Raw genomic sequence first — 16357 nt, 5'->3', positions numbered from 1 at the left:
CTCCTACCCCTGGAGGGTGGGGACTGTGTTTCTGACCCCTGTATGCAGGCACCTCCCATTATGTCTGGTAATGTGAATGTGCAAGCTTTGTTCCCTGACTCTTCATTTGGAAACTATTTATAGAAAAGAGGAAGGCTGCTGGAGTTTACCTTAAAATTTTAATTCTTGTAGAGTTAAAACATCCCTCAAAAATACTAAAAGGCAACATAGTGATGATCCCTGGACCCCATCCAGAGTGTTCTTAACTCACTTTGCACATCTCCCATATGGTGGTGGTCTCCATTTCTTGTACCTCCTCTTAGGGTTTCATTCATATATATATATATACATGTAAATATGTAGCCTTTAAAAAACTTGTTGAAAGCAATTCCTAATCATTTTACTATTTTTCTTCCCACTGTAAATTAAATTTTGTATTTTTAAAAAATAGTAAATGGTGATTCAGAAAGTCATTTATTTTATGTGAGAAAGTAGGAGGAACTGAACATGAGAGACATACTACTGTGAAATACCTGTTAGTGCTGCCATTTGTCCTTTTGTCTACTTAGGACTGAAGAATAGTAGATCAGTGTATACTGAACCATTCAGAAATGCTGAAGTACCATAGAATACATCCTTTTGTAAGCAGGCAGTTAGAAGCTTGGGGCCTTATCTAGCAAGACGTGCCATAGGTAAGGAGCTGTCCATGGCACCTACAGAGAGCACACCTACCTAACACAGCCTTTCTCCCTGGGCCCATCCCTGAGAACTTAGAATGTCTGGGTATATTTGCACTTGGTATGTTTCTGATTTTAAGTTACTTAAAAGATATTAAGAAAAATACTTCATGCTTTAAAGAGGCTATATTTACCTTTAGGAAGAAACTGTCCTAGAACTTTGAGGCTTTTACAGAAACGCTAAGGGGGCTGTTTCACTATAACTAGGTATCTTACACATCTTGGTTTCTGGACGCCTTCAACTATGCCATATTAAAGAAGATCGATGTGCTGAACCTTAGCATCGGGGGCCCTGACTTCATGGATCACCCCTTTGTTGACAAGGTTGGTTGAGTCAGTGCACAAGGACATGAGTTTGGATGATAGCTCCTGCATGTTTGTGTCTCTAGCTACATCATGTCTAGTGTGCTAGTGGCTTTTCATCTGGGTGGGACAGCTTTGTGAGAACAGATGGCCAATGACATGTACTTTGATGTACTAGAGTGCCATAAACCCATTGAGGGAGAGACTTCAGAAGTAGGTATTTGTAAGGGGAACTTGTTGGTTCTTCTGATCTAAACCTACACTCTGAGTTTTCCTGAAAATGGCCAGCAAGCCAATGTCTGCTCTGGGCGGTGCACAGACCTAATGTTCTGGGCGCTGTCCTCCCTTAGACTCACTGGTCCCAGATGTACTGGCCTCTGAAATGGCCAGTGCTACATTGGAGGAGGCTTCCTTCTTTTTTAGGACCATTTATAGGGTTTGGGGGGGACAGTTGCATATTAGTTGTTTAAAGTACTGTGTTTCGGGGCTCAGGTTGTGGCTCAGTGGTAGAGTGTTCACCTGGCATACATGAGGCACTGGGTTCGATCCCCAGCACCACATAGAAAAAAAATTTAAAAATAAAAAGGTATTGTGTCCACCTACAACTAAAAAGTAAATTTTTTTTTAATATTTATTTTTTGTTTATCGGTGGACACAACATCTTTGTTGGTATGTGGTGCTGAGGATCGAACCTGGGCCGCACGCATGCCAGGCGAGCGCGCTACTGCTTGAGCCACATCCCCAGCCCGAAAAATAAATGTTTTTAAAAAATAGCATAAAGTGCTGGATTTCATTTGTTTCATTAAGTGAATACTTGCTCACCTCTTAGGTGTGGGAATTGACAGCTAACAATGTGATCATGGTGTCCGCCATCGGCAATGATGGGCCCCTTTATGGGTAAGTAGTCTCCACAAGGGTGATGTTGACAAGGTTGGTTGAGTCAGTGGGTGTTGAGTCAGTGGGCTGGGTGTTTTTCCTGAAATAACTAAAAATTGTCAGTAGATTTGTGTATCTGTGTGTACTTATTTTTATCCCTTCAAAACTTTGTATTATGAATGTTTTACTGAAAAAAAGAAAAAAATCCCAGAATATGTAATGAACCCCCACATTCCCACCAGTTACTGCAGCTGTCAGGCGTCTTGTTTGATTTTTTTAAACTTTGCTTTAAATAATGAGTTCTACCCTAAGTTTTTATTCTGTTCTTCTTTTCTTTCTTCCTTCTAAATACCAAGTAAGAAAGAGAATTCATAGTTGCTGAGCGTTTATTGACACCCACTATGTACAAAATCCAGGGACCAAGAAGGAAGTGGACACATGCCTGCCTTTCCAGGAAAAGTTAGGTGCGAACATGGCTTGAGTGAGAAGTCCAGGGCTAGGTGGGGACAGACAGCTTGGGAGTTGAGGAAAGGGTCATTTGGTTGGGAGAAGAGCAAAGGACAGTCACAGAGTGCCTGTGTGCTTGTTAGGCATTCAAGAAGCATGAGGTGCTAGATTTTCACTGAAACATCCCCAGCAGGCTCTTGTCTGATTCAGATTCTCAATTTTCTTCCTACCTGTGGCTCTGATTTTTATTCTGCACATTAAAGTATATAAATAGTTTCTTGTACTGTAAAGCTACTGCAGTCAAGCATTTGTCACCCTCCTCTATTGAGGTCCCAGGATGGGTGCAGTTTGGTATTACGGCAAAGGATTTGAGGTAGCCACAGAGATAAGAGAAAAATCACAGAGAGGAACAGAAAAATGGCTGTACTATGTGCCGCGGCACAGTGGAGGGTAGACTGAATGTTTGCGCCCACCCCCGTGTGCACATACTTCCGCTGTGACACACTGCATCTGGCTGGCCACATCCTCGGAGTTCCTGCTGAGGGAAAGCAGGTGATCCGGAGAGCCACTGCCACGGATCATATGAGGCTGCTCTGGGTGAAGCTAAAGTTTGTGTGGTTCAGAGACATGAATGTTGGCAGTCATAGGGTTTCAGCTTAGTTCAGCAAGTGACCCTGTCCCCTTGTAAGAGGTCCTATGTCTGGATTTTCTGTGGCATCACTAATGCATATTGTGATTAATAAATATAAGTGAAATTACAAGTGACATTAATAAATATAAGTCACAGTTAGAGGTACAGTGACATACCCTCCCTGTCTCACTGTACCTCTAATGGTGACCAACACTGTTGAGGCATGTCAGATGCTGAGTTTTCTTTCTTCCCCTTCATATGGTTCTCTGGTTGCCACTTCTCTTATTCCCGATGTCTCCACTAAATGGTTCAGAGATAGCCGGTTGTCAATTTTCTGTCCTCTCTTCCTGCCACTATCTCCTCCCACCCAACAGCAGATAGGAGTGGAGCCAGACAGGCGCAATCTGCCTTGTGAGAGCTGAGGACCTTCCCTTCTCTGGCCTCAGCACCTTGCCTGTTGTGGGGGTGCAGTACTGCTTGCACGGTGGTTGTGGGACGAAGCTGGACCACAGTGTTCCAAGTGGCTGTTGATGGTCTACTTCTACTGTCCAAACAGTTTTCTTTTTTTGTTCACCCACCTTGCAGAGAAGCTGCCTGTTTGCTCTCTTGGTTTCACGCCATGGAGCAGCCAGGAATGCAGCCTCCTCCATTCCACCACTTTCTATTGTATGTCTGCCAGTTTTCTATTCCGGAATCCACAGTGGCTCATTGTTACCTAATAGATCAAGTGGACATTTTTCTTCTGCTATTCAAGATCCTCTAGAGTCTAGCAGGAATTTGCAAATTTTCCCTGCCTTCCGTGGGCAATTGCACTCCAGAGCTTCTAAGCAGAAGGTTGTGATTTTGAGTATAGTAGAGAAGACAGACCTCAAGAGGAAGACCTTTGAGGGTCTCCAAATCATTTGTGTGGACACAGTGCCACATACAGACCTGGCATGTCTGTATGTCTGTACTGTCTTTTACAGTGATAGCAAATGGCATTCGATTGGTCCCTGCAGCCAGCTGGTTGTGGTTACAGTTGACCGCCTGGACATTAGAGGACTGCTCCCAGCACTGGTCAAGACAGAAGCATGTACCTATCAGTACCTTTTGAAATAAGGCGTGCATTTGAGAGCCCCTCTTGCTGGAATCTCTGAGTCCTGTACCCACAACCCTTCTTTGAGTCTCTGAGGCTGTGGTGCCCCTTTTTAGTATCAACGGTGAATTCTTTATTTGTCACCCTGTTTTTCTTGACGCCTTCCCTATTTCTTAAGGATTAAAAGCACAGCGAGTATTAAAATGATTGACGAGTTGAGGAAGGATGGGAAGGAAGGTGACATTCTTTCATCAACTTCAGTGGGAGGACTGTTGGTGACCTGTGTATTAGCCTCTGTTCTTGAACTCATGGAAATTCTCAAACCAATTTGGTTCTTCTGAATAACTACCTGGTAGCATATTGGTGGCCAGTGAGCTGAGAAGGTAGAGTCAGAGTTTGTTGGATGTGATTTGAAGTCATTGCTTAAAAGCATACACTTCTAGAATCTTGCTGTTAATGTCTTTTTTAAAAAACCTGTATTTATTTTTATGTGGTGCTAAGGATTGAACCCAATGCCTCACGTGTGCTTGGCAAGCACTCTGTCACTGAGTTACAACCTCGGCCCTAATAATGTCTCTTAAGCTTCTTGAAATCAGTTGTAATTATTGAGTTGTCAGAGTTTGGTAGTGAAGCTATGATATAAAAAGATTAGAAATACAATTTTATAACTGTTATATGCTTTCAAATCAGCTGCATCTTGACTTCAAATGTTTTTATTATTGTTCATTTTGTGATAGCTTCTTTGCAGGTATAGTGCACTTGAGGTACTGAAGAGAATGACGTGGGCTTTCCTGTATATTCTTTCTCCTGTGGAGGCCAAGGTTGCAGAGAAATGTGAGGGTACAGACACTTGCAAAAGGTCCATTGAAAGCTTTTGCTTCTAACTGGTGATGCATAGGTGCTGATCTGGTTGAGGAGGCAGGATGCCTCTGAATGGAACGATTCAAGTAACAAGAGAACACTTAACCGGTGGTGAATTGTGACATGTCAACTCCTGGGAAGTTCAGGAGAAGTGAGGGAGTGAGTTTGGAGCTGGGCCCACCTACGGGTGGAAAGGTGACAGGACAGAGAGGGCAGAAATGTTTGACCACAATACACAGGTGGCAGAAAACATGACATTTCCCAGGACACAGGGTGTCTATGAGGAGCAGTGGTATGTTGAAGCTACACATTCTTGTCACAGAAGAACCTAATAGAATCTTAAATTTTTCTGGGAGCATTTGCCCTTATTTGAATTGTTCATTTAAAAGTATTTCTCTCCCCCGTTTTTATGTGTGTCTCAATTTAGCACTCTGAATAACCCTGCTGATCAGATGGATGTGATTGGAGTGGGTGGCATTGACTTTGAAGATAACATCGCCCGCTTTTCTTCCAGGGGAATGACCACCTGGGTATGCTTTTCTATTAGTCTAATGTGGCCCAAGGAGCCTTTGGTCTGAATGCTTTGTGGGTGCACAGGTAAAGAGCAGCTTGTGAGGCAGATCCACAAATCCAGCAGCCAGGGCTGTTGGGGTGGGCGCTTCATGAGGACAAGAGACCTGGCCCCTCTGGCGCCTACCACCTCAGTTTGACAAGTCCTGAGCTGCCGCAAAGTCCAGGGGCGGTTTCCGAGTGATATTCCCCAGTTCCTCTTCTTTTTAACTTACTTTCACGTAGCTCACTTTTAGGTGAGTTGGATTCATGCCTGCTTATTCTGACTAGTAGGAAGGAAAGCAGTTCTCCTTAGGACGAGGTGAGAAGATATTTTTTTTTAGGCCTTAAGAAGTCGAAGCTAGTAGCAGCTTAATAGCAACTTTGCTAATAAAACAATTACGAAATAGTTATGTTTGTATACAAACCAAAGTGGCTCCAGCAGGTTAATACCTCAGCCGTGAGGGGTTTGACTCTGCAGCTGACCAAGCCTCCTTCACCTGGAGCGGCACTCGGGCTTTAGCCTTGCAGTGCCTGGGCAGCATCTCCCCCTAATGTTCTTTGGGGACAGGCCATCTCTTGGTGTCCTCACTTGACATGTGCTGTGCTGGAGGTCTCAGATAAGGCCCTGGGGGGACTCACCACTTGCTGGGAACGCTTGTCCCCACCAGCAGCTCCATGTAGGACAGCCCTCCACTTGAGCCTTCATGCCTGGACAGTGCCAACACACTGGTGCCCCTTCCTTCTGGTGCCCCGCCACAGGCACTTGATGCCTCCCCCTCGAGTGGCCCATTGACTTGGCGCTGCCCTCTGGTGGATCCCACTTTGAAGGTCAGACAGTGCTGTGCTGTGCGTCCTCACCTGTGTGTCTTGGCACATCCTGTGTGTGGTCAGAGGCCAGCAACAGTCCCCTGCCGGCCTTAGCCCCACCCTGTTTTCCCTGAGCTGTGATGTGCTATCACAGCCTTGGCCTTTGCAAGAGGCTCGCTTTTCACTGGCCTTTGAGAAATATTCCTGAGTTCTCTCTGAGCTATGGCGCTTGACGTCACCCAGTGCCCCTTGCCAGTGGACTGCTCCTTACCGTGGACTGCAGGCAGATTTCCATTTCAGAGTACAGACTCGCCAACAGAGTGCACAGTCCTGTTGTGCTCCGACTTTGCCCCAGTTTGCATGAAGCTTAAGAGTACTGCCTTAAACTCGTATTTAGGTCAGTCACCCAGTATCCTAAATGGGTTCTTATTCCCTGTGGAAATATCTAGTCGTAACTGTACTTTTTTCCTTCTGCAAAATTTTTTTTTCTTTCCCTTAACTTTTAATTTTAATTTTGTCATTCTAACAACTTTCTAATTTTTAATTTATCTAGAGATAAAGCAATTTCCAGTTTCTAGTTTTAGCAATAAATCAGTGCCTAGCTTCTGGTCCTGCATCTTATCAAAACTAAAGTTTTTATTTTTTCATTTTTTTTAATTATTTTAGCCTTGATGTCCTACTGGTTGTTATAAAACATACTAACAAATACTTTATTTTCTACATTACCACCCCAAGCCAGTACCTCCCTCAGGTGGCACTGTTGAGTCCCCGTTTTCTGTTCTGATTTTACTTGCCATCGCCCTACCCGCCTGAGTGCCAGCTTGGGTGGTGCAGAAACTGAGTTCCTCTTGTTTGTAGGAACTGCCAGGAGGCTACGGTCGTGTGAAACCTGACGTTGTCACCTATGGTGCTGGAGTGCGGGGTTCCGGTGTGAAAGGGGGGTGCCGGGCCCTCTCAGGGACCAGCGTGGCCTCTCCAGTGGTGGCAGGTGCTGTCACCTTATTAGTGAGGTGAGTATTGGGGAGCATAGGCAAGAGCATCTTCCTTGGGATTGGTACAGAGGTGGCAGAGTGGACGCGAGGCCTGTGCCTGACTGGGTCTGAGGTCTCTGTTCCTTCCTCTCTGTACCGGAGATGGTTGCCTCCTATGAGGACCGGGTAATGTCTGTGCCTGCGCAGTGTAAGCTGGGGGAAGGTGCTGGGCACCCCACAGGGTGAGTGGCTCTTCCCTCTAATGAGCATGATTTTAATGCTTTTGTGCCCAGCTAGGCAGGGAATCAAATCAGCTCCTTTCCTGCTTGCCTCTGCGTCCTAGGGGATGTGCCTTCAAAGAGTTAAATACATCTTACCATGTGTCTTTAAGGCATTCAGAGTGATATGATGGGACACATACAGAGGCAAAGAGTTTCTCTAGGGAGGCATTATCCCACATCCATCTTGTATAGTACTTTGTGTGTGTGAATTCCCTTTTAACATGCTCTTAGCGAGTTGTTGTCGGCCAGTCAGGGGCTGGTGTCAGCCCTGCTTTGTGAGAGGTGGGTGTTTATGCTGCTAGGCCCCCGACTCTCTGAGTCTTGGGCCCTTTTGGGGAAGCTCAGTCATGCATCCTCACTTTGCAGAGGACGACAGTGGATGGAGCTCTCAAGCACAGGCGTCCAGAGTCAGTAGCACGCACGCTCTGCCTTTCAGTCAGCACCTTGTTCTCCAGGTCGTAAAAAGATGCCTTTGGCGTTAGCCTTCATTTTGTCATTGTACATTCCCTCAAAAAAATCTTAGTTTTTCTGTCTAACTGAAGTCTTAGTGAGGTACTGTGTCAGCAAAAAAAAACTCGACATTTGAAATTTCTGTTCATTTAAAAATTAAAACATAAATGATAGTAAGTGCTTTCCTACTTAAAATTATCTTTAGCTGGGTGTGGTGGTGCACACTGTAATCCCAGTGACTTGGGAGGCTGAGGCAGAAGGATCACAAGTTCAAAACCAGCCTCAGCAATTTAGTGAGGCCCTAAGCAACTTAGCGAGACTCTTACTCAAAATAAAAAATGAAAAGGACTGAGGATGTGGCTCACTGGTTAAGTGCCCTGAGTGTTGTTTAATCCTTGGTATTTAAAAAAAAAAAACCTTGAAAAGTAAGGGAATTGCATGTTGATTTTGGTATCTAATGCTGTGGATTATTTTTGTCCAGCATTGTAATTCATTTTGTTCTTGACAAAGGTAGGTATCTGCCTCTTGCCTTTGTCCTCCCTTGCAGGTCAGAGCCAGATTCTTGAAGATGTTGATATTGGCTAGAGTAATCTTTGGGAACATCCCTGTCCTTGCTAGAAAAGTTGTCATTTTCTTCCAGGTGTGCCCTGCCCCATAGAATGCAGAGGGAAACAAGGGGGTGGGCTGGGGCTCACCCGCTCACTCATACTGTAGTGTCTGCCGAGTGGAGGGGCTTCAGCAAGCGCTCCTGTTTGTAGTCCTGTGGGGTCGGGAAGCAGGAAACCTGGCCCAGCTCTGCTCCTCCCCGTGGGCTTAGCAGGAAGCGAGGGCCACAGCTGCAGTGGGGAGCCCTCCATCACTCTGCAGGGTTCCAGCTTGAAGGAGACCTCCCACTCTTCTCACCTGGAGCAGGTAAAAGTGCCACAGTGAGGGCTCGTGGTGGTGGCCATGCCACAGGAAAGTGCAGCCTCACCCTTGGTTTAGCTTTATGGCAGGAAAAGGAGAAGGAGGAGGACTGGCTTGTACTGTGAATATCCTTTTATTCTGTTGTTAAGAACTAATCCTACAGGATTTTCACACTTCTCCTGTCAGGTTTCCCACTTAGAAAACCTGCCTAGACTCCAATGCAACTACCAACATGTAAAAATATTGAGGGACTTAGAAGAGATGGTTTCCTTTGTGCCCACTGATGTTTTCCCCCTCAGTGTGGGGATTGAATTTTACCTATATATAGCACTTACACGTACAAACTGAACGCCTCAGTGCTAGAGTTGGCTGGGCTCCTCGCCAGGCAGAGCAGGGCTGAAGTTGCTCAGATGCATCCTGAGTGAAAGCTGAAGGGCCTGAGGTCTGCGTGTTCTGCATAACCTTATGCACCAGGTGATCATCCTACACGGGCCTCCAGATCTGCAAACAGGAAGGCCAGGGTCAGCCATGGAGGCGGTGGTCTTTACTCAGCCCACGCCTCCTGCTCGTCCTTGTGTTGCAGGGCCTCCAACATCTACCTGTGTGCCTTTTCTCCTTCCGGCCAGCTGAGGTCTCAGGGTGTCTTCTCCCTGGGCCAGCAGACCTCCCTTCCCCTGAGAGCCAGTACCTTTTTGATATTCTTGCTTCCTGCAACCGGTGTGATTGACTTGGTTAATTTATTGGGGAAATAGGCATTAATTACTCTTAAATTTAGCCCAAACAGGCCCTGGCCCATAAGTCACTGAGTAGAATGGCAGGGGTTAGGGTGTTTGGTCCTGAGGCCACTGTGGCAATTGAGTGTGATAGTCTCATCTCATGTGGTCTCTGTCAGTGATGCTCCTGTTAGATGGAAAACAAGGCTGGGGCCGCACATGTGCAGGCTAAGTTTAGTCTGATTTTCATTCTTCTGCTGAGAGGAACTGAACACATACTTTATTTTCTCACCAGCACAGTACAGAAGCGCGAGCTGGTGAATCCTGCCAGCATGAAGCAGGCCCTCATCGCATCGGCTCGGAGGCTTCCTGGGGTCAACATGTTTGAGCAAGGCCATGGCAAGCTGGACCTGCTCAGGGCCTATCAGATCCTCAACAGCTACAGACCGCAGGCCAGGTTAGTCAGCATCTGCTGCCCAGAGGCCTTCCTCTCCTTCACTGGGCTCTTGGGCTTTTCCTCTGCACAGAACACTAGCCTCGAAACCCAGCACTTGTTGCGCACTCTGTGAGGCCATGCTGCTGCTAGGGTGCTGGCAGCAGAGTTTGTGACACTGTCACCTAACTGCAGTTCTGGTGTCTGTAATATAAATGCTAGTGATGTTGCATCCACACGGTGGACAGCTTAGCTGATCATAGTGCAACTATAGACACTGATCCCTCACCACAGGGTGGACGAGTGTGGGCACCACTCTCGTTGCACAGCTTCCTCCTCACCTTCCTCACTGGCTCTGGGTCCAGACCCATGTGGGTGTGTTGTGTAGGTCTCTCCGCCTCACAGGTCGTCTGTCTTCACTGTTGCTCGTGACTTTGACTCCTCCAGAGTACTAGTGCTGACTTTGTGCGCTGTTTCTTGAGGTGGATTTATTTATCTGATGTCTTCAGAAAGGCTTAAGGTTATTTGTTTTTTACCCTCTGTATTTTAGATTTTTGAGTTTCACCACTAGCACAGAAAACCCCATTCCTCACCTAGCTCTCCCTAATGTTGACATGCCACATAAACTGCACAGCCCCCAAGGCCTGCACATGCACACGGACAGAGTGTGGTAGACCAATGAGCTGATGTGGTACTACGGGTCTTGCTTATTGTCCCATGCAGGCCCTCTGTTGGGTCTGGGCTCCCAGGTTGCACTTGGTCGTCATGTCACCTGTGTCTCTGAGAATCGCTGTCCCTAGCCCCCTCTTATTTATTCAGTTACCTATATCAGTATGGATGCTTGGAGGTGTTTTCTCAGATATAATCCATTGATGTATATGTATCAGTGATTATAATCCATGGATACTATAGTTTTGTTTGTTCAGATTGCTCCAGATATGGCTGGTGGTAGCTGCTTTCAGTGTGTCTGTGTCTCCTTGGCGTATGTCTCCATCTTGTTTTCATTTTGGCAGTGGACATCCCATCATGCATTTCCACACTCCAGCATGGTGACAGTTCTTTACTTCAGTAAGAGGATGGTATTTGGAAGACCAAGGGCCAGCCAGGGGGTGCACGTGTATGCAGACACCATCTGTGTGTATAGTGGAAACGTGTTTGTGCTGTTTCCTGACTCTACCCAACACTCGAGTGCTTCTTAGCCTTCCCTTTCTGGTTCATTACCCCTTCCTCTCACAGTGAGAAGCCTGGTTCTCTTATACAGTTGTACTGATGTGTTTGCTGAGTCCTAGTAGGCACTCATTGAATGGTTTTAGAAAGAATTACTGACCCATATCTTGTAACTAACTAGAGTACAGTCCTTGTATATGGTGCATTTTAACTTCACCCTTACAGAATTGGGTCAAGCGGTTTTCCAGGGTTACTTAGGTCTTTGCTGTTCAGGCACATTGTAGCATTTGGGTTCCTTTATTTTTTTTTTTTAAATCGATATATTTTTTTAATTAAAAAAAATTTGTAGATGGACAGAATGCCTTTATTTTATTTATTTTTACGTGGTGCTGAGGATCGAACCTCACTTGTGCTAGGCGAGTGCTCTGCTGCTGAGCTATAGCCTCAGCCTTTAGGTTCCTTTTGGATTTCCCCACCTCCCACCTCCTGGTTGATTTCAGCAAGCGGCTGGGCATGTGAAGCAGTACCATGTCCTTCCCTCTTCCACACACCCCTGTAACAGGCAGGCAGAGTTTTGTTCCTTCTTCAACCCCTTTTGCACAAGTGAGCAGGTGAGTAGAAGAGCAGCAGTGTCACAGTGTCTTGTCACTTTTCCACCTCCCAGGATCCTGGAAAGTGCTGCCAGCTCTTGGTTGCCAGCTTGCGCCCTGACAGCAGTGCCGTGTGCCATTTTCGATGCAACACCTGTGCACGGGTCAGAGTCAGGTGTAGAGGTAGCTTTGTTAGAATGTTTGTCTCCGCTTTTGTTTTGTATGTGGTTTTTTGTACTGGAGATTGAACCCAAGGGTGCTTTATAACTGAGCTATATCCCCATACTTTTTCTTTTTTCTTTTTTTTTTTTTTGAGACAGGGTCTCATTAAGTTGCGGAGGCTGGCTTAGAATTTGCAGACCTCCTGCCTCATTCTCCTCAGTCGCTGGGATTACAGGCAGGTGCCAGATTATTCCACCAGCAGTGAGAGAATTCCCAAAGCTTCACATTGGTTACTGTTTGCCCATCTGACAGATGAGTAGTGACTCCCCAGAGTTGTTTTAATATGCAGTTGTTTGGTTAGGAGTGGGGGACATTAAATGAAGTCTGTGCTCAGGGCATTTCTCCATCTTCCTTTCGAATTGTCATTCATTTCTCTTCCTATTGTTCTGAGGCTGTGTTGTTCCCTCCATTTTTAAGTCCTTTATTAGAGACAGTGACTCTTGGTCAGTGATACATGTCGTAGATCTGTCTCCCAGTTTATTGGGATTTTGTTTTTGAATTTACATAAGTTTTTTTTTTTTTGCCATGTTGGTAATTTTGGTTTTGGTCGGGGGTGGGGGGCGGCTTTAAAAAATATTGTTATGCATTGCAATTATACCTAATAGTGGGGTTCATTGTGACAGGTTCATGTGTGCATGTGACATAACTTGCCCCATTTCATTCCCCAGTACTTCCCCTTTCCCTCCTTTCCTCCCTCTCTGGTTTTTACAGTGCTGGAGATTGAACCCAGGGCTTCAAATATGCTAACAAGTGCTCTACCCCTGAGCGCATCCCCACACCACCCCATACTCATACATATGTGTATGTGTGTGTCTGTGTATATAGGCGCACATTTTAAAAATACCTACATATGTCTATTTTTGTTTTTGTTTTTTGAAATGGGGTCTCACTATGTTGCTCAGTCTGGACTTAAACTTGACAATCCTCCTGGTCTAGTCTCTTGAGTAACTGTAATTACAGGTGTGTACCACCACACATGGCTGGTTTTTCTTATTTTTTTTCTTAGTCAGATTTGTTAGTGTTTCGAATTGCTGCTGCCCCTGACCTTGAGTCCTTTTTCTTTATTGAGTGAAAGGGAATCTTGCCCATCTTCTGATACTTGTTTGCTTTCTTCTGTTTACTTGAGAGTCCCTGATCCATTTGGAGTCTGTTGTACGTTTTGTGACATGCGGATCTAATTGTGTCTTTTGCCAAGTGTCCAACCACTTGTTGCAGGTCCATTTGTTAAAGAGTTCACCCTGTGTCAGGGATTTGAGGTGCTGTCTTCCTCATGTTGTAAACTGATGTGTACTGGCATGCCCCTGGGCTCGCTCCTTCTACCCTCCGGCCCCCACCACCGTTCGGTGGTAAAGACTTTCCAGTTCACTTCAGGGCCTGGTTCCTAGTGGTGTGTTCACCTTTTTCTTGGCTTTTCTTGAATGCTTTGTTCCTTCATGTGAATTTTCATATCGCCTTATCAAAATCCATAACAGAAGCTTGTTGGCACTTTGGATTTTTGAATGAACCGAGAAGTGATATTTTTTGATGCTGAATAATTTTGTCTGAGGGCAGAGGATGTCTCTGTTCATTCAAGGCTTCTGTGTCTTCTGGGTTTGCAGCTGTCTGCCCATAGGTTTTGCACATTTTTTGGCAAGTTCAAGTATTTAAGCTTTTTGTTGTTATTATATCCTCTAACTGTGGTTTTTATTCCTTCATGTTAATTTTATGTTCTGCTTTCCTGTGAATTACTGTTTGAATCGGTTTCACTATTGATTCTCTCGGGTCGGCCAGGCACACTGACACACCATGGAGTAGAGACGGTCGTCTGTCTTCCTCAGCCAGTCCACAGCCTGTTAGGGTTTCTTCTGGCACCTTTCACTGCTAATACCTCCCGCAGAGGTTACGTCTCACTGGAGACTGTTGGCTCCCTGTGTTGTTGTTGTCAGTGGAAATGCCTCTCGTGTCCCTCCATCAAGTAAGACGCTGGCTTTCTGATCAGGGTTGTGCCTCAGTTATGGTAGAACATCCCATCACTTGTTTTTTCTTGAGTGTTTTTTGTCGGGACTATGCATTGAGTGCTGTAGGCTTTTCCAGCATCTATAAAGGAATCTTTATGAATAGTTTAGAACTACTAATCTGGCTTGTGATATTAATGACTTCCTAATACCAAACCAGTCTCACACTCCTAAAATAAATCCCACTGCATTTTTATAATATTATTCTCTTAATGTGGTGTTGAATTCTGTTGGCTAATAACAGTTTCTTAGTTGGATTTTATTAGTTGGCTTACACTGTTTACAGAGCATAGGTGCCAGTGAAGTTCACAAGCATGTCAGCTAGAGCAGGCACTCTGCTGACTCGTGCGATTGTAGCCATGTGGCCAGCCGTCAGGATTTTTGGAATTAAGTGGTTATCTGTTTTAAATGACTGAAAGTGACACATGCAGATTATAACTGCCTATGAAACTCATAGTATCCCTAAAGACATTGTTTGGATTTGTCTTGGCTTTGTATTTACTGGGTCCAGATAATCTTTGTTACAGTGAGCTGATAAAGCCCTGTTTGTGTGATTGACCTTTGAGCTAGGTAGCCATCCTTAGATGGAGAAGCTGAGCAGAGCCCGTGCCGCCACACACCGTGCAGCTCGATAGGCAGGTCCACAAACGCCTGGCCTTCCAGGGAGGTCATCTTGGGTCATTTCTGAAGCACTGGCTTCCTGCCATCCTCTTACCTGTGTATAGGTGACACTGGTTCTGTGCTAGGAGTGGCGCTGACCCTGCACAGGTTCATTCCAGGTGAGGGGACTGGGAAACAGGCAGAAGCACAGGAGCACTCGTGCAGCAGTTCCCTCCAGGCCCCAGTGCCACGCCAGCTCAGATTTTGCCAGCAGTGCAGCAAGGATGCAGAGGACACATGTGAGGAAAAGGGACATTTCGGATCAGGGAGTCTGCAGAAATCCAGCTTGGCCTTCCTAAGCTCCTCCTCCTGGCCTGCCCCCCAGGCCAGGTCTTAGAGAGTCGCCCCCGCCCCAGTAGCCAAGTGCATCCACCATGTACACATTTCTTCCTGGGAAGCCCCCTTGAGATTCGAGTCCAAGGTTTCCTTTGGGGCCGGTCACACACTCTTCTCTGCCAGCCGATCGTACGACAGTCCAGCAGGCCTCACAGCAGCCTCAGCAACACAGCCAGGTCCCAGAAGCCAGCCAGGGCGGTGCTGCAGGCAGGTCCTCCACTGTGTCCTGTCCGGCTCTGCTTCCCCTCCACTCTCTAGTGTGGTCTCTCTAACCCTCTTCCCTTGTTTCAGTTTGAGCCCCAGCTACATCGACCTGACTGAGTGTCCCTACATGTGGCCCTATTGCTCCCAGCCCATCTACTATGGAGGAATGCCGACCATTGTTAACGTCACCATCCTCAACGGCATGGGAGTCACAGGAAGAATCGTGGATAAGGTGAAACTTCTCTCTGACTTGGTGGTGACTTAGACAGGGCCCAGACCTTGAGCTCTTAGTTTTCTCTTTCAAAGTTAAGAAAGGAAAGATAATCTTCACCTGTCTCAAGTGACAAAGCTATCACAGGTAGTGATTTGCCAGACCCTAAGTCTTTGCAGGAAGTCAGAACATAAAGAAACAAATTTCCCTTTTTTCCTCTGAGTTTGGCTCCTGTGATTTACAGGCACACTTGTGATTATTTTATTCCTTAATGAGCATAAGTGAGCCTTCCTATTTAGAATGTATGGTCTTTATTTTGAATTTTGCTTTTATAACATTTTGACTCTTTCCTGTGTCGACATTATCACAACAATAAGGGGCAAGGAAAAGAGCAGAGCCCTCCCTTCCAGCCCCAGCGCACTAGCAGCCACTGTTGAGGGCCCTCTTCCCTAGCCCTTGTCAGAAGTACATATTTTCATGACCTTTGAATGGTAGGCAAACATTTCCTTCTTGAAGTGTACCAGTATACTTTCAATGCTTGTTTGGCATTATCTCAAGTTTGTAGACTATAATTTGTTCACCGTTTCCCCTTGGGAGATAGCAGGAGGCCTTCAGCTGTAAATATTTCACTATCTTTGCATGTATGCTTTTCTTTTCTCCTGAATTATTTTCTTAACATAAACTCCCTGGATTGGAATTTTGAATCAGAGGGTGTGAACATTATTATAGTTCTTGGCACATGTAACCACATCCTTTCCAAGAGTTCCACTGGCTTAGATTGCTGCTTATGGCATTAAGGGGAGGATGTTTCTCCTGTGCCTGCAACTGGTGGTACATGTTTTTATTTTTGCATTTCATGAGTTGTTTTTTTTTTTTTTTTTTTTTTTTAAATATTTATTTTTTAGTTCTCGGCGGACACAACATCTTTGTTGGTATGTGGTGCTAAGGATC

The 16357-nt window shown here is 45.7% G+C and overlaps 1 protein-coding gene across 1 annotated transcript in view; it reads left to right on the top strand.

Annotated features, from left to right (window-relative positions):
- The window catches only part of Mbtps1 (membrane bound transcription factor peptidase, site 1), a 55351-nt gene that overhangs the window by 20221 nt on the left and 18773 nt on the right, over positions 1-16357 (top strand). The window contains exons 7-12 of the mRNA XM_026411398.2: positions 924-1040; positions 1849-1916; positions 5337-5439; positions 7127-7278; positions 9885-10046; positions 15283-15427. Coding sequence (XP_026267183.1) covers positions 924-1040; positions 1849-1916; positions 5337-5439; positions 7127-7278; positions 9885-10046; positions 15283-15427 — 747 coding nt within the window. The remainder of the gene's footprint in view (positions 1-923; positions 1041-1848; positions 1917-5336; positions 5440-7126; positions 7279-9884; positions 10047-15282; positions 15428-16357) is intronic.

This window comes from Urocitellus parryii, chromosome 15 (assembly GCF_045843805.1).
Source record: "Urocitellus parryii isolate mUroPar1 chromosome 15, mUroPar1.hap1, whole genome shotgun sequence".
Lineage (NCBI taxonomy): Eukaryota > Metazoa > Chordata > Mammalia > Rodentia > Sciuridae > Urocitellus > Urocitellus parryii.
Note: the sequence above shows the minus strand (reverse complement) of the source record. Positions and strands in the feature narration are given on the sequence as shown.